At 37.7% G+C, this 19,798-nt stretch overlaps 1 protein-coding gene across 2 annotated transcripts in view; it reads left to right on the top strand.

Annotated features, from left to right (window-relative positions):
- The first annotated feature begins 18,868 nt into the window (after positions 1-18,868).
- Positions 18,869-19,798, top strand: part of tmeff2b (transmembrane protein with EGF-like and two follistatin-like domains 2b) — a 102,711-nt gene continuing 101,781 nt past the window's right edge. Inside the window, exon 1 of one of the 2 annotated variants that reach the window (XM_067459059.1) lies at positions 18,869-19,351. In XM_067459059.1, coding sequence (XP_067315160.1) covers positions 19,180-19,351 — 172 coding nt within the window. In that variant the 5' untranslated portion in view covers positions 18,869-19,179. The remainder of the gene's footprint in view (positions 19,352-19,798) is intronic. The other variant, XM_067459060.1, reaches the window with a different exon arrangement.

Below are 19,798 nucleotides of genomic sequence, written 5' to 3'. Positions count from 1 at the left end.
GGAAACACATGCTCACATGTGCACTTGAAAATGAACAGATATGTCACCAGTGAAAAAGAAGTCCAGGGGACGTTTCTCAACCCAAAGACTGAATACCAAATTTGTGCCAAAACATGCTCCAGGTCATCGAGGTTTGGCTGGTTAGCATGACCAGCTAGTTGATGTCTACCAAAGATGATCTTTCTTTAAAAATAATCTTCTTTTTTTAATCTTTAATACCTCATTATATATCGTATATGCTTTTTGAATTCTCACACATAAAGCAAACAAGTTTGAGCTTCTTATTTCACACTGTTGTGTGAGTTGATGAATGTTTATATATGAATAAAGGCCTAAATTCAATCTGTTTCTTAGGGTGCTTTCACATCTCTAGTTCGGTTCATTTGGTCCGAACCAAGGGCAAACAATTATACATTGTTGCATTTTTCAGCTTTTTTGGTTCCTTTTCACACCACACTGATTGCTTTGGTCCGAACCAGTTGAAACGAACCAAAACACAGGCACGTGACAACATCCACATCACTCACTGGCCATGGCGTATTTCCTAAACTGCTTTTCGATTGGTCAGAATTTACGTGTGGGAAAATTCCAACAGAAGAGGCAAAGCCAGCAAACTATAACAAACACTATGAAGAGACGACTGCGCGGGCCAGTTTTGTCCCTGGCCATAATCTACTACACTGTGTGTATTTACCACAGTATGCAAACAAAACATTTCTATGATGAAGCTCGGATGCGACATGAAAACAACGTTCTAATGCACTGCAGACGGCGAGCGCGCATCGCTCGTCACTTCAAGAGGAGGCGTGCATTAATTATTAACTCTTGACATGCTTCCATCTTCCGAAAATATTGCCAACGATTTATCAGGTAATAATATCATGCACACAATGTCAGCGCAGCTAACTACGGCAGCTGGTTCAGTCCAAAAATGATCAGTACTTTTGCAGTTGGTTCTGTTCGAGGTCGGATCACGTTCTCACCACAAACAAACCGCTCCAGAGTTTGTTTGAAATCGTACCGAGACCACCTCTTCAAGGTCTCGGTACGCTTGTTTGGTCCGCACCTGAGAGCGATTGCTGCCTTCAGACCTGACCAAACGAACCGCACCAAAGAGGGAAACGAACTCTAGTACAGTTCAACCGAACTAAATGAGACAGGTGTGAAAGCACATCTTACAGGTCTGAGGGAGAGTAATTAATGACAGATTTTTTTGCGGAAACAATCCCTTTAAATTCCACATAACCAAGAAAACAATGTTTAAAAAAATGATGTTCTGAATGTTCAGAGAACATTTAATAATAACATTTGTATGTCCTTATTGGACCCCACTTTATATTAGGTGGCCTTAAGTACTATGTATTTACATCAAAAAATAAGTACAATGTACTTACTGTGTTCAAATTGTATTGCAAAACACCTTTGCTGATATTGAGGTGCGATACGGGTAGAGTTAGGGACAGGTGTGGTGGTGTGGGTGAGTTTAAGGGTTTAGGGTTGAGCGAGAGATGTGAGAAGAGCACACCAGTCTCAAGTCCTCTCATGAGGGAGCTCGAGGTCATATAAGCACGAGTGACAGCAGTAAAGGACAAGAGAGGACCAGGCCTGGACTTTATGTTGTGTTTTGTTTATGGTTTATTATGTGTGAGCGGGCAGTTGTCACTGAGGGTCTGCCTGCTTTACCTTTGTTTTGTTCATTTTAATTGATTTAAATATGAAATGTCTTTAAATGTTCGCCGGTTCCCGCCTCCTTCATCCTTATTCTATGAACGCATTACAGTTATCAAAATTGGTTACACTTTATTTTATGGTTAGGATTAGGGTGTGGTTAAGGGTTAGTTGCATGTAATTATGCACAATTTAATTTAGAAATTAATATAACGTGTAACAAGGACATTGTAAAATAAAGTGTTACCGCAAAATTCTCTTGTAACTGTCACAGACACGCCAGGCTCCCACGTCACAGGCACACAGCGATCACTATCACCTGAGTATTAATCACGCACACCTGCAACCCATCATCACCCCCAATCACCCACAGAGTCACGCACACACACGCAGTAGTTGTCCGGTCTCGTTTGCAATTGGTACTAACCTCTTATGTTTACCTTGAGGACTCTCTCGAAGATACTAAAGGCGGGCATACACTGTGCGAATTCGGACACTCGGAAGGTCGTGAGATATTGCAGACGCTACGAGTCATTTAATTTGATCATCGCATTAAATCAGCTGGTACACGGCACGACTGTTTGCACCGCGAGCCGGCCGCGATCACACCAGTTTTCATGTAACACAGACACCGGAGCTTTCAATGTTGCTGCTATTCGCCTTATTCACCTGGCGGCCATTTTGAAAACTCTAACGCCGTTGTGGGGTACACAAACCCGGAAGCTGGACTCCGATACAGTACTAATCAGTAGCAGCATTCTGTTTCACTGCACTTCATCACTCAGGAAAAAATCCTACAGAGGACAAACCTTACACCGTTTTCCGGAGGATAAGGGATTACATGGAGAGTGGATTAAAAAAATATCAGAAGGGATCCTGGTCGTAATTTCTGCATTTTCCTACAGACGAAGTTCGAAAGACTCAAGCAATAGCAAGACTGGGACATGTCAAGTCAGCTTTATTTAGCGCTTTTACAATACCGATTGTTCCAAAGCAGCATCACGGTGTAAACAGGACAACAAAATTTGATTTGGCTGCAGTCATTCATGAGAAAACGGTGATGTTATCAGCTTATTTTAATCTATCATATAGTGTCAACGTGGACAGATCAGTATTATAGTTGATACAGTTAATTTACATGTGGGAGATATGTGTATGTATAAGCTGGATCTTCATATATGTAAAATAAAATGTCCATTTATATAAAGAATAAAGTACAATTTTATTACACATGGATGATGTCTTTCATAACTTGACGACTGGTCAGAACATCAGAAAGAAATAAGTCATTCAAAAACATTGATAGGCATACTGGTCTAGGTTTGTAAGTGGTAACTATGTACATTTATTGGTATGGAGGAATACAAATGGCCTGCTTGTGTATTGTAAGTATGGAAAAACGTACTAGAAAAGGGCAAAACATTAGAAATTACATTAGGAGGAAAATTAAAAAACATTAACAAATGAAAACTTTATACATAAACATATTATCAGTGATGCATTACATGATTTTGTTACACACAGCAGGCAGAAAGTGAGTGACACAGAATGCTGCTACTGATTAGTACTGTATCGGAGTCCAGCTTCCGGGTTTGTGTACCCCACAACGGCGTTAGAGTTTTCAAAATGGCCGCCAGGTGAATAAGGCGAATGGCTTTAGATACAAAAAAATAAAGAAAAAAGGTGTGAAAATGATTTGTTGAAAAGCAGAGAACAGCCATTCCTTTTAACCGAAACAACCAGAGGGAGAGAGAAGAGTGCACGTGAGAGAGAGAAAGTGTGTGTGTGTGTGTGTGTGAACGCAGTATGTGGCAGCCACTGAGCTAGTCATATAGATTGAGCGTATGTGACGTGCTTGTGCATGATTTGGCAATAGGGGACAGCTGGTAAAAATCGGGCCGACTCCCCGAACTTTTTAAACATGTTTAAAAATTATTGTAAGGTCGGGAGGTGCTCTTAACGTGCTCGGCTCGTCTCGTATTTCCTCTCATATGGTGCGAGCCGCGACCATACGAGCATCCACGATGTCCACGCGATTTCTCCCGAGAAAAAAAAATCGTCTGCGAGTTCGTACGACAGCAAAAATCGCACCGTGTACGCCCGCCTTAACCCTTCTTCAACGTCATCTCCCAAGTCTCCAGCGATCTCCAGTGTCCAGCGTGTGAGTGTTCAGCATCATTCCTCTCCAGAGCCCTCTCCTACAATCTCCAAGTGCACCCTGAGAACTCAAACCAAGACCCATCACCAGCATATCAGCATTCCGTCAAGTTATTACTCTACTTTCTATGTAAAGCACTTTGAATTGCCATTGTGTATGAAATGTGCTATATAAATAAACTTGCCTTGCCTTACTGGTTGCTAAATAAACCTAATTCACTTACCATCTTGTCTCCGTAGACTCTGTACCCCATAACAGTAGCATGTTCTCCAGGTATAACAGATCTCCTTGGCATACGCCAATCATTTTATATACGTATATATAATTATCTATTGATTATATATATATATAGTACAGGAAGTTACTTTTTTCATAGTTCTTAGTTGACAAAATGTACATAAAACTGCACATAAGAAGTTGGAGCTATGGCATGATAGTGTTTGCTCAATACATGTAAAGAGTAAAAAGCTGTTTGTTTATAATGCACATTTGAATATCGCCTCTCTCTCTCTCTCTCTCTCTCTCTCTCTCTCTCTCTCTCACACACACACACACACACACACACACACACACACACACACACACACATGTTTGTTTTTGTGAATTGTGGGGACATTCCATAGGCGTAATGGGTTTTATACTGTACAAACCGTATTGTCTATCCCCTTACACTGCCCCTGCCCCTAAACCTACCCATCACAGGAAACATTCTGCATTTTTACTTTCTCAAAAAAACTCCTCCTGTATGATTTATAAGCATTTTGAAAAGTGGGGACATGGGGTAATGTCCTGATATGTCACCATTTTCTGTAATACCTGTGTCATACACATGTTATTATACACATTTTTGTCCTGATATGTCACAAAAACAAGCACACACACACACACACACACACACACACACACACACACACAAACACACACACACAGTTCACAGTATCAGTTTCTACTTTCCTGCAAATAAAATGCAAAAAGTCCAAAACATAAAAAGCAAAACAGTAATCACAAAAACACCCATAAATATGATAGCATTGCTAGCTTCGAAAATATTAAGCTCCCTCAAGAGATGCAATTTATCTTACATGATTTTTGGACTCTTCTCAAGTGGCAGAGAGAAATGTCAAAATCATCAGAAAGAAAAAGGCAAGAAAATGAATTATAATTTAAACATCTGAAAGCCATGGCAACAAAGAACAAGATTATTTGGGTTCATCAACATATCTCTTCTTATTTAATGTCTTTTTGGGTAATTAATTCAGCACCAAAACCAAACACCAAAGAGAACAGTGTTTTTAAGTAATGAAAAAAAAAAAAAAAAAAACTGGATAGCCTGGGTGCCAGCTGAACTCAGCCCCGCCTACAACATTTGAGTTTGGGCAGTTCAGTCTGGACTTGATCCATAGAGGAGTAATTATGCCCGAAACTGTTCGGACCAATGAAATTGTCAGGGCGGGCTTTAGACGATGAAATGTCTGTTATTTTGCATTCCTGGGTCTATATATCACATAATTGAGGTCACTTCAACCCATGGACAAGGAAAAAAACCCTCGGGACAATTGAGGTTTTTCCTGGTTGGGTTGAAACACATCCCATAATTACAGCCCAATGGAGCAGTATCAGACTCAGATTCTGACTAGAATTGAGTATGACCACGTCAGGCTAGGTAATAGGGGCTAATCCAGTTTACTGATGTCACTCATGGGATTCCAGACATCATTCAAGACTCATTGTATTGTCCCCTAACACCCGATCATCAACACCACAACAGACATCAACAAACCACCAAATGATTTAAATATCATAGAATTAATGTGCATGTTTTATCTGGTAGAGAATTTCTTAGAGTTGCAATGCGTTTGTAAAATATTCCTTGTGGGATGCAATTTTGTATTTTTTATTATATCAGGTATTTTAAGCTGTAATTTGGTTGTTATGGGGCATGTTGTCACATTTCACTTCCATTCTTTCGGGGTAAACCAAGAAAAAACGTATACACTCACTGTATCAATGAAACAAAATCACATAATTGTATGTGGTTTATAAAAAAATACTCTGATGCCCAAGTGGATTTACACAAACTGAGACAGTCAAAAAGCATTAGATTGTGCCCTGCTCTCCTCCTAAATAGTGAATATGCCATGGTGTAAGCACAAATGGCTTTTAAAGGGAATGGGAGATGAGACTCCAATTGGTTTATTGCATGTTAAGTCCAAAACACACCCGTGACTCATTAAGAGAATAGGTACAACCCTTTTGAACATGCGTTGGGAACGCCAACCATTTTTAACTAACAAAATTAGATTCAGACAAACCCTAAGTGCACCTGCGCCATGTGCTGTGGAAATGAATGAATATTCTTTTAATTAAAAAACACAAACACACTCCAATTCATATTGATGTTTCCAGAAGAAAGGCTTTGTACAGACAAAGATCTGAGTCTTCAAATCAAATAACAAAGCCTCCTACTACTTCTAGACAACTTCTTGACTTTTACTTCTATCCTGCTGCGGTGAAGGATATTAGAGGCTATTATTTTATTTCATTCTCTCTGAGCCAATCAATAAATATACACTATATTTCATGAACCACAATGAAAAATGTTTTTTTCATCCATAACAGAAGATAAACCATGACATTACTCCCTCCCATTACTCTCTCTCTCTCTCTCTCTCTCTCTCTCTCTCTCTCTCTCTCTCTCTCTCTCTCTCTCCCTCTTCCCTCACACACTTGCTGTTACTTCATTCCTCAGACAGATGAGCCTCTCATTTATAAGCTCCAAAAAAGCGTGCTTTTGTCTGTGAATGACAGTGATATTATTTTCTCTTGGTCTGCGTCCTGCATGCTCTAATCAGCCTTGCCTCCCGGAATTGATTTATTCAGATGTGTATCAAGCTGAGCCATCTTTGAACACTTCAATATTACTTTATGTTCCTTCCCCTCCCTCTGCATTTCTATTGTACTTCTCTTTGTTTTATTCATGGGCAAAATCAGCAGCGGTCATGATCTCAGCATAAATGTGTAGCTTATTCTTTCACTTGCCATTGGATTTTTTTACTTTTTGCCTTTCGAATCCCCATTTCATGCCTGACCTGCTTTTATGGAAGAACACCAGAGATCTGGATTTGCATCCAGCTTTGACAAGTACCCGTAAAATCTACTATGGCTTTAAAAATCGTAGTATCTTTTTATCTTCTTGAACCCCCACACGTCAGTATGAAGAGTTGAATGCTCGGATACATAAAGAACCGTGTTGCGTGTTCGACTGCAAAAGACTTCTGCTGATCGGGCCACAAATGTAGATATTATGAGTGTATTTGCATTTTCACAACTCTACACTTGAAAAGTACAGAGAACATGACAGTGAATGTAGATTTACCTTCCATATCCATCCCAAAACATGCTGGGGGGAAAAATACTATGGTGCCAAATGTAACCCTACTGTATAATTTTTAAAACACAAAATTCTAAGGCCTCTAATTATCGATGTGATCAAAACTTTGCTGAAAAACTTGCTGTGCACAATCTACTACATGCTTTCTGTTGTCTGATTGAGTTTATCTTTTTTTAGCAGGTTATAGGCTTTTAGTATAATTCTTAAAAACGTCCTGCCTTTAGATTGAGGCATTCTTGTCATTTTGCTGTGAAATCTTTACAGATTTTTCAAAAGAAAAACTTTTATTGTTAATAATATATTTCAAGATTGAAAATACACTTTTCTGGATTGAAGGTTTAGGTTTGCTTGATTATCCGTGTATACATATTTTTAAGTGTTAAAATGTAAACTAAAATTTGTAAGAACATTTACTCTCAATCATCATTGTACATGCATTATGTTACAATAAAAACTACAGTACTTTGATAATAAAACTATTCATTTCAACATCATCTTATGTAGACATATTGTTTGGAGATATCATTTTTGAGATAGATATTTTCATGCATTCTGCTGTACTGTTATAGCCTGACAAGCCAGACCTACATCAAAATGTTTGGTCTGGAAACTCACCATTGACAGGGCTCAATCCGAGGGGCGGGATAAACGGTTGTCTTTCAAACTCCCTCTGCACGCGATAGGATAGCGCTACCACCAACCAGAGCAACGAAGGTGAAACAGAGCTCGTTGATAGCATAGACGGTTGATTTATTAAACATTCGCTGTATCCGGTCGGCAAAACTTGAACACATCTTCCCTTTTTAAGAATGACTTCAGTGCCGTTCTTTGTTCTTTTCTCAGAGAAAAACTTAACTCCATGTCTTCAGAGTCGTGGTCAAAGCTGATTTGAAAGACCGCCGTTCCCCAGTTTCTGTGTTTACTAGAAGCACGAGTGCAACTCGGCCGTCGTCATTATGTTAAGCCCCGCCCGCCCACTCTATACACGATGTGATTGGCCCGACCAGAGTTTGGTTTTTACAGCTCAGAAGGGTATTGAGTTGCTAGACGACACTAGCGGCAGATTAGATTTGCTGCTGCTAGGGTGTGTCTAGATTTCTAGGCTAGTACTGTTATAGAATTGGTCGGTATTACTGGGAACGCCCACAAAAAATCATATTCGTTTATGCCGCGGGGGGAAACAAGCTATTTGAATAAACACAGACCTTAAACCCACGTAGACCTTGTTAGGTGCTTGATCTTTATTCTTTGTAATGATTACAATTGATTTTTGTTTGGTGCAAAGCTGAAAGGTTGCTGTGTTCTTCACCTCTAATAAGTAAAAAAAAAAAAAAAAGGTATAGTATTGTATGTTACCTGTAACCACTAATGGTGAGTTCTGTTTTAAGTCAAGTCTGTTTAAAGTCATCATTGATTTTTGTATCTGTCACTTTGTATTTATTATAAACTGCACTTGGGTTCATAATGCTTGACTCCAGTGGACCATTTATTAAAACAAACAAGAAAAATGAATAACGAAACAAATAAAGCTACATGCATGCAAGACAACCGAGAACGGACAGAGGTCTAGACTTTATCTAGACCTTTATCTAGTTTTATAATACATTTAAAACTTACAATATATGTAATAAACATACTGTAAATTAAGTACATAAATTACGTAATGTAAGTCTTCATCGTGTTTTATGAAGCAGACGTGTATTATTTGGGGGAGCAGCATGCATTTTGATGAGAAAATGACACCTCAGGCCATTCTGTTGGGTCGTTTGTTCTATACAGTTTAAGTGCAAGATTGTGTTCAGTTTTAACTCTGTTTCTTCCATTTAGTTTTCTCTGAATAAATTGTTTATTGTAAGTTTTAAATATAAAAAATATAGGTAACACTTTATAATAACTAACGCTATGAAGCCTTAATAAATCATTAGTAAATAGTTAGTTCATCATTTATAAAGCATTAATATACTTTAATAGGCAGTTTATAAATACAACTATAAATGCTTTAGTCTTGATTTATAATTATATATATATAATGTGTTTAATAATTGTATTTTCATACTTGATAATTTATAAAGTATGAAAATAAAATTATATATATATATATATATATATATATATATATATATATATATATATATATATATATATATATATATATATATATATATATATATAATGTGTTTAATAGTTGTATTTTCATACTTTATAAATTATCAATTTATCGTTTCTAAATTAATTAATTATTTTTTAGTTTTTAACTTAAATTTGATATTAAGTTACTAGTTGTACAGTCTCCATTTTTGCATTTTGAAATAAATATTTCTATGTGCTATATTCCTCGGTGTTATGTTCGTTTCCTTTTTCTGTTCAGAAGAGAAATGAGTCTTTGTAAAGGCCTTATGAGTTATAAATAGTCCTCACTTTAGATGAGCTCACAGAAATAGTTAACTTACAACTACTAAATGTTTTATAACTACCTGAATTAATCATGAACTACAGTAGGAATACATGTTAATAAAGCATTTATTAAACACTGAGCAACTATTACTATATGTCTAAATAATACAATGTATAAATGTACATTTAAATGGTTTATTAACCCTTTACTTACACTTTATAAAGGATCATATGAACCACTGACAACAACTAAATAACTGCTCTGTAAATAATGTACTTAATTTAGGAATGATAAATTAATCATTTATAAAATAGGAAAACACAATTATTAAACACATTATAGATTATAAAAAAGAATAAAGCATTTATATCTATATTTATAAACTACCTATTAATGTCTATTAATGCTTTATAAATGATGAATTAACTATTTACTAATGCTTAACTAATGCTTCAAAGTTTGTAGTTATTATAAAGTGTTACCAAAATAGCAATATATTAATTATACCTAGCTCATTCATGTTAATTCTTAGTACAATAACTAATGTAAGAGACAAATTTAAATATTAAGTATAGGTTGAATTAATATTAAGAATAGGTTGAATGTTAATGAACAATAGGCTACATGTATCAACCTTAGATGATGTTAAAAATGGACTCTTGGATTTCTCATGTCACTAGCTTCAAATATACCACTTTGCTGCAGAATGACTGCATAAAAGCATCCAGATGGATGTAAAAAAAATGCAAATAGGCTAACGTTAGATGGTAACAAACGTGACATTAAAACTTTGGTTCAGACTTGCCTGTGTTTTTGTCACGTTGTTTTAAGGTAATAGTATCCTGTTAGCCTCGATGGCATTCATACAGAATCTAGTCAATTAATGAATGACTTCATAGTGATAGGAAAACATGTATTGTAGTGTATTACATAATGTTTTGTTGTCAATGTTTTAAATCTGTTGAAGACCCGCTCTGTGCAGTGTGCAGCCTCGTGTATCAGTCGCTATAGCAACGGACGCAACACGGAAATTAATCGTAAAAACATACATTTTATGTACACTGTAATTTTTTTTTTTTTTTTTAAACAAGTTACCTGGTTAATTTTTAAATACCTTAAAATTTTGAGTTCATTGAAATAAAAAAAATTGAGATAATACAATGAATTTTTTTTTTGAGAATCGACAACCTTCATTAAAATACTATTAATTTTGTATCATTAAAAGCGTATTGGGTAATTGTGTGTTTCATTTGTGATGACGCAGTGATACATGCCAAATTGTGCTATTTTCATGATTTATCACATTTTTTTTATGTGGTTGAGATACAATAATATTTTGAGTTATTAAACCAATTGTATCTTCATTGTATCAACTCAAATTTTTCATTTCAATAAACTCAATTTCAATAAATTTTAAGGCAACCAGGTTACTTACTTTTTTTAAGTTAAAACAACTTTTTTTTACAGTAGGAAAACTAGTGGAGTAAAAGTAAAAGTTGAATACAAAAATTGAATATGATCAATAATAAAACTCAAATAACCGATTCTCCCCAAAAACTACTCAAGTAGGCCTACTGTAACGAAGTAACTGAACTTTGTTACATTACACCACTGAGAATGAGCTCTATATTATCCGGCTACTACATGAGCCATACAAACCGGATATATCAAATATGATACTCAACAACAACAATCACACATGCAATTTTTGTTTTTTGATTTTTGAATTGAACAACCTTCTAATCCAGTTATTGTGGAGCATCCACACTGTACATGCCGGTTAGCAGGTAGGCTAAATGTGAGAAGTTGAAGACCCACTCTGGTGTCTGATTTGTCCTTGCCTGTATCTGTTCTTCTCTTAAATCATTCACATTTTGTCCTGAAGAGAGAAAGGTAAAGACAAACCCTGAGGTCTACATGATGAAGCCAAGATTTATAGTTAAACAAGAGCTATATAAAACTCAATAGTCACAGTCGGGTCAAGTTGACAGATGAGAACACAGACACGCAGAATCAGGTTAGATATACCTTGAGGGAGTCATCGGATCGGTTCGTCTTTTATTGCTGCCCTGAATGCAGGCAGAGCTGGGACAAACCACAGATGCACTCTTGTGGTTTGGAGGTGCATGGCCCGTCTGTACAACTGCAATACAATCTAAAACACTCTCACAAGGGTAAAGTGCATTCCGAAATTTTACCACAAGGGTGCATTCAACATATTCATAAAAAAAGCTGTCTTGGGAAAGCTGACTGTGATTTATGAAGTTTTAAAATTGTATTCATCACATGTTTTCATTTGGAGGAAATTGAAAGTCAATGTCAACTGATGTCATTTATAAGCTACTATGCAGCACATTTTCATGTTCTCGTTTTAGTGGACAAAATATTAAAAACTTTTAAAGGTGGTAATCATATTAATTTTGTATTAACCCTGTAGCCCAAGATTGGTTTCTGACTGAAACAAAGCAAGGCTGAGCCTTGTCCGTAACTGGATGGGAGATCAACTGGGAAAAACTATGCTGGTAGAGGTGCTAGTGAGGCCAGCAAGGGAAGCTCACACTGTGGTCTGTGTGCCCTAACACCCTAGTATAGTGATGGGGACACTATACTGTCAATAGAGCTCCGGAGGTCACGTGACCCATTCTGTTTACGACGTCGTTTTGGCAGGAACAGCCGGCGCCAGCATAAGTTTCAAGGCAACGGAGTTCACTGCGCACTTTAATTCAAAAGACATAGACTTGTACATAGCAAAACTATTAAACATAACATATAACCCTATGATACCCCCGGGGTGTTTTCACATGTATTGAAAAAGGAACCGATAGCTTTCCTGTCAGGACACCGCATTAAACTTAGTTGAAGCCTAAATCTACATATAAACGAAATATTTACGGAAGCCTCCAAACAGGAGTAACAGTAACAGAGAATAGCAGGCAGACTGAACTGCATCGATAAGCTCTTGTTTTACATAACAGACTTCAGGTGCGTCTCTATCAGTCCCCTAGTTCAGTAGTCCGGGCACTGATCAGGAGTCATGTCCTATGTCCTGATCTGTGCCCTGACTACTGAACCAGGGAGCTGATTGAGACGCACCCTTCAATTCTTTACTCATATATGATAACATACAGACCTACATGTATAATACGCCATAAAGTGTGTATCATATGCACGCCAAAACTCATTTTGGCATATACATTCCACGAGATTGCAAACTCGTACTATTTATACCCATTTTCGTGAGATCGGGCTCCATGGACATTTCCAAAACAGCGTGCCAAATAAAGTGCCTGTCAAATAAAATCAGTCATAATTAATAAATGTTAATTTATTTCAGTATTTATTTATTGATCCTTAATTTTGTTTCAAAGAGCCTTTCTTGATGTTATTTATGTATAAAAGTATAAATGTTATTCATGATTAAAGGGTTAGTTCACCCAAAAATGAAATTTACTCACCCTAATGTCGTTCCACACCGTAAGACCTCCGTTCATCTTCAGAACACAGTTTAAGATATGTTATATTTAGTCCGAGAGCGTATGCAAGTGTATTCACACACTATACTGTCCATGTCCAGAAAGGTCATCCAAAGTAGTCCATATGTGACATCAGATAGTGACTACGACTTTATTCAGCAGTTTTCTCTTCCGTGTTTGTTTCAATCCTCAAATAAAGATTGGAACGGTTGTGAATCAGCGTATTGATTCATGATTCGGATCGCGTGTCAAACTGCCAAAATCACGTGACATTGCCGATCTTCACTGTCACTTTTTAACAATGTCCCTGCATGCTAAATAAAAGCAGTTGTTTTTTTTCAAAAGACAAACAGAATCTGTGTATTACAGACAAACTTCATTTCTAAATGGCCAATAAGTATGTATACAATGGCAATACATTAAGTTGAAATTTGTTAATCCAGCCACAGTTTAAATATACTAATATGTAATGTAATTTAAGCACTAAATGGAGAAGAAACTCTTACATTATCTGCACATTTTAATATGCTCACGACAGCCTCAAAGTGATTGGCTGCCTCTGATTTGCATAATGCTTTTGTCCCTCCCACCTCCGCACTGGTGAACACATAGTTTATAAATACAGTCTATCCCAATCACCGAGCGACTGCATGTGTAAAAGCAGCCCGGCATATTCATTTAGTAAAAGTTGCAGTTCAAAGGTACTGCATAACAGAAGCGACTCTGTAGATGTTCAATTTAATTTCACCAGATAACGCTAATCTTTCTGTTCAGCACCGAATATGAGTGCGCTTCCCAGAAAATCGTTATGCATGTGTTGCCGTTACTTCAATAGCATCTTTACAAAAGTTTTCAATTAATCACATGGCTATAAATAAGTACTTCAAAGGTCAAGTTCAACCAACCAAACTCATTCCAGTAATGAAAGCAAATATCGTTTCAGTTAAATTAAAAAGATCTAGAGGAAAGCTCCATTAAAGCAGCTCATCTGAAGAGCACAATAGGAGTGCCGTCAGTGTGAGATGAGGAAACCGAAGCTCTGCATGTAAAAAGGAAGTGTTAGACAAAGGCCTCTTTAGCCATGCTTAAAATATGGTCTTCTTGTAGAATTAGTGGAGGAGAATCATTTAACGGACTACATTCTCCCGTTGGCAGTCATATTAGTGTTGTAACAAAGACAGTCTTGGGAGCCCTATTTTCAGTCTGTTAATTGAATTGTGTGGGAATTGTTGTGCTGAAGCGGTCCTTAAATAGGTGGCTGGCAGTGTTAGACATTAACAGACATATGAGTTGACATTGCAGATTACACAACATAAGAAAAGGAAAAGAATCTTCTCTCTCACAGCGCACATCCAACCACATACACATTTGCACGCTTGCATTCCCTTGCCTGTATGCGCAAACAATGACACACACGATTAGCTCAAACACTCTCCCATTCTTTGTCTTCACCTCTGAGCTGTCTCAATTCCACTCCTCACCGAGATCCTTGTAAAATCCCCAAAATCCTGCTGCTGTTGAGCAGAGCTTCTGTCCGATCCCACCAGCTCAGAAGTGCATTACAGCACAGCTGGATTGGGAGCAGGGCACACCGAGTGCTGTAACAGGACGTGCAGTTGAGCTGGGAGCCTGTCTACAAAAGAAAAAGGGACAGGGAATGAGGAACAGGATAAGTCTGAGCCTTAATGCTGATGAGGGATTAAATCTGTCCATTGACTGCTGTTAAAATAATTATTTTAAAAATTCAAATAAAAGTGCAGCAATAATCTGATAAAGCTATGCCAGCCGTACTCTCTATTGCTCATGAAAACGGTCTGCAATCAGTAATCTGTTATTTTTTCAGGATGAGTCAGTCATATTGAATATTATTTTTGTCTTTAATAAAGACAGTTAATTTATGTTTTCACATGCCACACATTCACTGATAAAATACTTTTGCAGTTTGGAGTATAGACCACCAATAATCTCTATGTATTCAATAATAAAAGGTTTTATTGTTTAACATATCATTTTTTACATTTATTTTAATGATCAAATACACTATATTGTTCCAATCACTTCCCTTGCCAAGGATGTATAAAATAAAGTCCATAGGCATGCAGACGCTTCTACAAATATTTGTGAAAGAATGGGTCACTCTCAGGAGCTCAGTGAATTCAAGCGTAGTACCGTGATAGGTTGCCACCTGTGTAATAAGTGTATTCGTGAAATTTCTGCACTACTAAATATTCTACGGTCAACTTAGTGGCATTATAATGAAGTGGAAGCGATTGAGAACAACAGCATCTCAGCCCCGATGTGGTAGGCCATGTAAAATCACAGAGTAGGGTCAACGTATGTTGAGGCACACAATGTGCTAAAGTCGCCAACTTTCTGCAAAGTCAATAGCTATACAGACCTCCAAACTTTGAGTGACCTCCCGATTAGCTCAAGAACAGGGCATAGAGAGCTTCATGGAATGGGTTTGCATGGCCGAGCAGCTGCATCCAAGTGCAATGCAAAGTGTCAGATGCAGTGGTAAACACGCCGCCACTTGACTCTAGAGCAGAGGAGACGTGTTCTCTGGAGTGAAAAATCACGCTTCTCTGTCTGACAATCCGATGGATGAGTCTGGGTTTGGTATTTGCCAGGAGAATGGTAATTGTCTGAATGCATTTTACCAGGTGTAAAGTTTGGTGGAGGGGGGTTATGGTGTGGGGTTGTTTTTCAGGGGTTTGGCTTAGCCCTTTAGTTCCTGTGAAATGTTGGACAATTTAATGCTGTCAAAATTATGGGAACAGTTTGGAAATGACCTCTTTCTGTTTCAACATGACTGCGCACCATTGCACAAAGCAAGGTCCATATGATGATCTATGGATAAGAGAGTTTGGTGTGGAGGAACTTGACTGGCCTGCGTAGAGTCCTGTCCTCCACCTGATGGAACACTTTTGGGATGAATTAGAGCGGAAACTGCAAGCCAGGCTTTTTCGTCCATCAAAACGCTTCTAAAAGAATGGTCAATAATACCCAGAAACACACTCCTAAACATTGTGGAAAGCCTTCCCAGAAAAGTTGAAGTCAAAAAGCTTATGAATATACTTATACACTTTTTTCTTATTTCCTCAGTTCTTCAATACCATTTCCTGCTATTGAATTTCTTCCCCAAACTTGAACCAGAGCCTAAAAGATTTAGGTTGAAAGATGTTTACATCACAGACTAGAACTGTGGTTCTCAATCTGCAGTCTGTGAAGGATATAGCATGAGCTGATTGCCTAAATGAACAAATCGACTGAATAATGAACAAATTAAGTGATTGTTTACATTAATTTTTGATTAAAGCAGATTATGCTGTTTTAAATGTTCAACCTTCTTTAGTCAACGTTTGAGCATGAAAAAGGTCTGCAAAGTTTCCAAGCACAAAGTCACCCCAAAGGGAGTTATTCTCTATATCAGTAAGCATTGTTTCTGAACTCCACGAATGAGATTTTTTTTTAACATTCAAAGCATTTTTCAGATCTACATAACGTGCGTCAGATCTTAAAGTGACGGCAGCATAATCAACCAGTTGCTGTGATGTCTGTCATTAATGTTAATCAAAGAGCAAAAGTAACAGAGAAAATTTTAATTTATTTATAATTTATGTAGTTAAGACTTTAAAGTGTTTGATAACTTTATTCAATTTCTGTATATATGTCCTATCTGTTAGACATCAGTAGGTTATCAGTATTAGTGTGTGACACTGGCCTTGATTCATAAAAAAGATGTCATTATAACAAATATAAAAATATATATACTGCCTTTATGTTGTTTCGACATTCATTTGGAAAGTTACTGCACAAATTATTACAATATAAATAAAATATTAAAAGCTCAAATGTTTTACTTTGTTTACTCACAGAAAAATGTGTGATTAATTAGTTAATTTTACCTAATTAAAACCTATTCTAGCAGACCATAAACAAAATCAAGATTTGTAAAAAGGATTAATATGGCTATTTTAAATGTCTCTGTTTTCTCAGTTACTCATAGTTAAATATCACGATATGTACTGTAAGTGTGTGTTCCAAATTCTTAGATAGTGAAAGTTGCAGTCTGGCAAAATTATAGATCAATTTATGGGATTCTATTTCAAGACTCTGATATAAATGGAGGATCATTTGTACATTATTTGCTGTAAAACCGTAGGTTTCAGTTAGTTGGTGGTTTGCCCAGATTCAGGGTTTTACTGTTGAAGTGGTCAGCAAACTGAAAAAGTTTAAGAATCGCTGCTCAAGGATACAGCTGATCATACAGTCAACAGAGTTATTGAAAACAAAGCTGGAAGAAAAATCTACAGAAAAGAAATAATGCAAAACCTGAGCAGGGTTGTAGAAAAATGGAAATCAATTGAGTTTAAGCCATGCATCCTTATCCCGAGAACAAGCGCAAACTAGGTGTGACAGGAGAGGAGAACAGCTGACGGACAGATAATTATGACTGACACACCGCTTCACTGATGAAAGGAAACACAGAGAAGCATGCAAACTCACTCATTTAAATGTTTACGCTGAGATACGCAAGGGTGTTAGAAGAAAAGTGCTTATGCATCATTTCCTTTGGACAGTGAAACTTGCATATGCTTAATCAATGTTTAGCTGTGAATGTTGTATGGAATACTGTTTTCCCAGAATGCATTGCAAGTGTTGGTTTTGTAATCTAATGGGATTGCTGAGGCAATTATCACTATTTCTCACCCCTGCAGGATGCGAATACCATAAAAACAACTTTGTAGGCCAACCCATTATTATTATGGTGTTAATTCTCTTTTATGCTATGCCTGACTATAACAATTTAGACAATTGAGTGTTCAGTTTCTGCTTGAACGAGTTTTACAGATGCTATTAGACATTTTAAACTGCTAAGGTTTATCAGTTATATAATATTATTAGGTCAATTATATGGCACAAATGTAAACCAGGGCCTGCATGGATTTGAACTGCCAGATATCACAAATATAAACAGTTCAATAGACTTTCTATCAAGTTTTTCACACCTCTGGTAATACTAAAGCCTTACATGTGTCAAACTAATTTTTAAAATCTCAGATTAAAACCATACATGAACACTCTCTTCTTCCAATTCCGTCTCGCGGGGTGCTTCTGTGAGTTGATTCAGATTCGCGATTCGCATAATGAATTGTTCAGACCGCTTTGCGAACCCGTCTGATGGACCCTACATGGAAAGGAATCGACTCAAGTGATTCGTTCAAACAATTCGTTCGCCAATCCGGCGGTATCAGCTAGTTGCTTACATTTGCAACTGTGTTTTTCAGATGGTTGCAAAAGTAACAAAAATGTCTGAAGGCATGCGAAAACGGCCAACCTATTACGTCGAAAACTACATTTATCGAGTAGCTAAAGCATTTTGTTGTTGTTGTCAAAATGACTTGATTAGCCTAAACATCTTTGTAGGCTGATTTCTTTACCGAGTGGGGTAACTGAAGGAAGTCTCACTTGCACTCTGATCTCCGCTTGTGATGCTGTATTACACGGCTCGGTACCCGCTACACCCGATATAGCCAATCCGCGCCACCGTGTGCCCTCCTCTCACCTTCATCATCACCCTCATCCTCACAGTCAGAGCCAGACACCAGCCGAACAAGACACTCTCAGACAGACCTCATGTAGGAAGAGAGAGAGAGAGAGAGAGAGAGAGAGAGAGAGAGAGAGAGAGAGAGAGAGAGAGAGAGAGAGAGAGAGAGAGAGAGAGAGAGAGAGAGAGAGAGAGAGAGAGAGAGAGATACTTAAGCCAGCGCTTTAGCATTATTTTCCTCTCAGAATGGAGTGATCAGCATGATCAACTAGTGGATCCGGACAGCTTTTTCAGGTCCATGCTTGGATGTAAATATCTTTCCATCTCCGCTTTGAGTTTCATCACTGCAACCGGACACTTCCACTTGTCAAGACAGTCCAACCGCACCGGTATCAGAGCACATAGGCTACATACATGGGGATCATCGCAGCATTGCCCGGAAGATGTGTATCACTGCTCCGCAGCTGAGATCTGTGTCGCCTGCGCTCGTCGTGGGATCGGATCCCTCGGTTCATGTCTCCGTGTCATTCCCGGTGAACTGAGATGGCTCTTTGCGCTGTGCTGCGACAGACACGCAGACCGCGGCAGGAGAATTGGACACATTTAGTTTTACTTACGACCTATTGCTTTTTTTGCATATTACCACTGAAACAACTTTGCGCGTTCCCATCATCGCTGAGCGACTGTCAAACACCCACCGGGTGGAACTGCTCCGGTAAGAGACCCGAACACGCGGCTGGCTCTGTTTAACTCTCTCCAACGCCGTGCACCTTTGCGCGTCTATTATCGCAAGTTTGTCTGTTTTTAATGGGGTTACTAATTAATCATTGAGCTGGGATTTTATTTAGAATAACTTAGTATAGCTCACACATATTAATGTTTTGTCCACCTTGGTCAAGCAGGGGTCAATCATTAAAACATCTAATCCGAGTTGAGTGTTTGTGTAGGTTATAGGCTACATTGGATGTAATGAGATTTTTAAAAAAGTGGACTGCAAAATAATGGCAAACAAACATCTTTCGGTTGTCACAAAAAAGCAAACATGCAACGCCACCGGTCGGCTATCTGACTCAGGAACAAATTACTTTTAAGGAATCGTTCGAAAATGACTAAACGACATCACAAATTATCGAATTCACCCAGTTTGGACGAACTCACTGAA

This window comes from Pseudorasbora parva, chromosome 12 (assembly GCF_024679245.1).
Source record: "Pseudorasbora parva isolate DD20220531a chromosome 12, ASM2467924v1, whole genome shotgun sequence".
In the NCBI taxonomy this organism is placed as follows: domain Eukaryota; kingdom Metazoa; phylum Chordata; class Actinopteri; order Cypriniformes; family Gobionidae; genus Pseudorasbora; species Pseudorasbora parva.
Note: the sequence above shows the minus strand (reverse complement) of the source record. Positions and strands in the feature narration are given on the sequence as shown.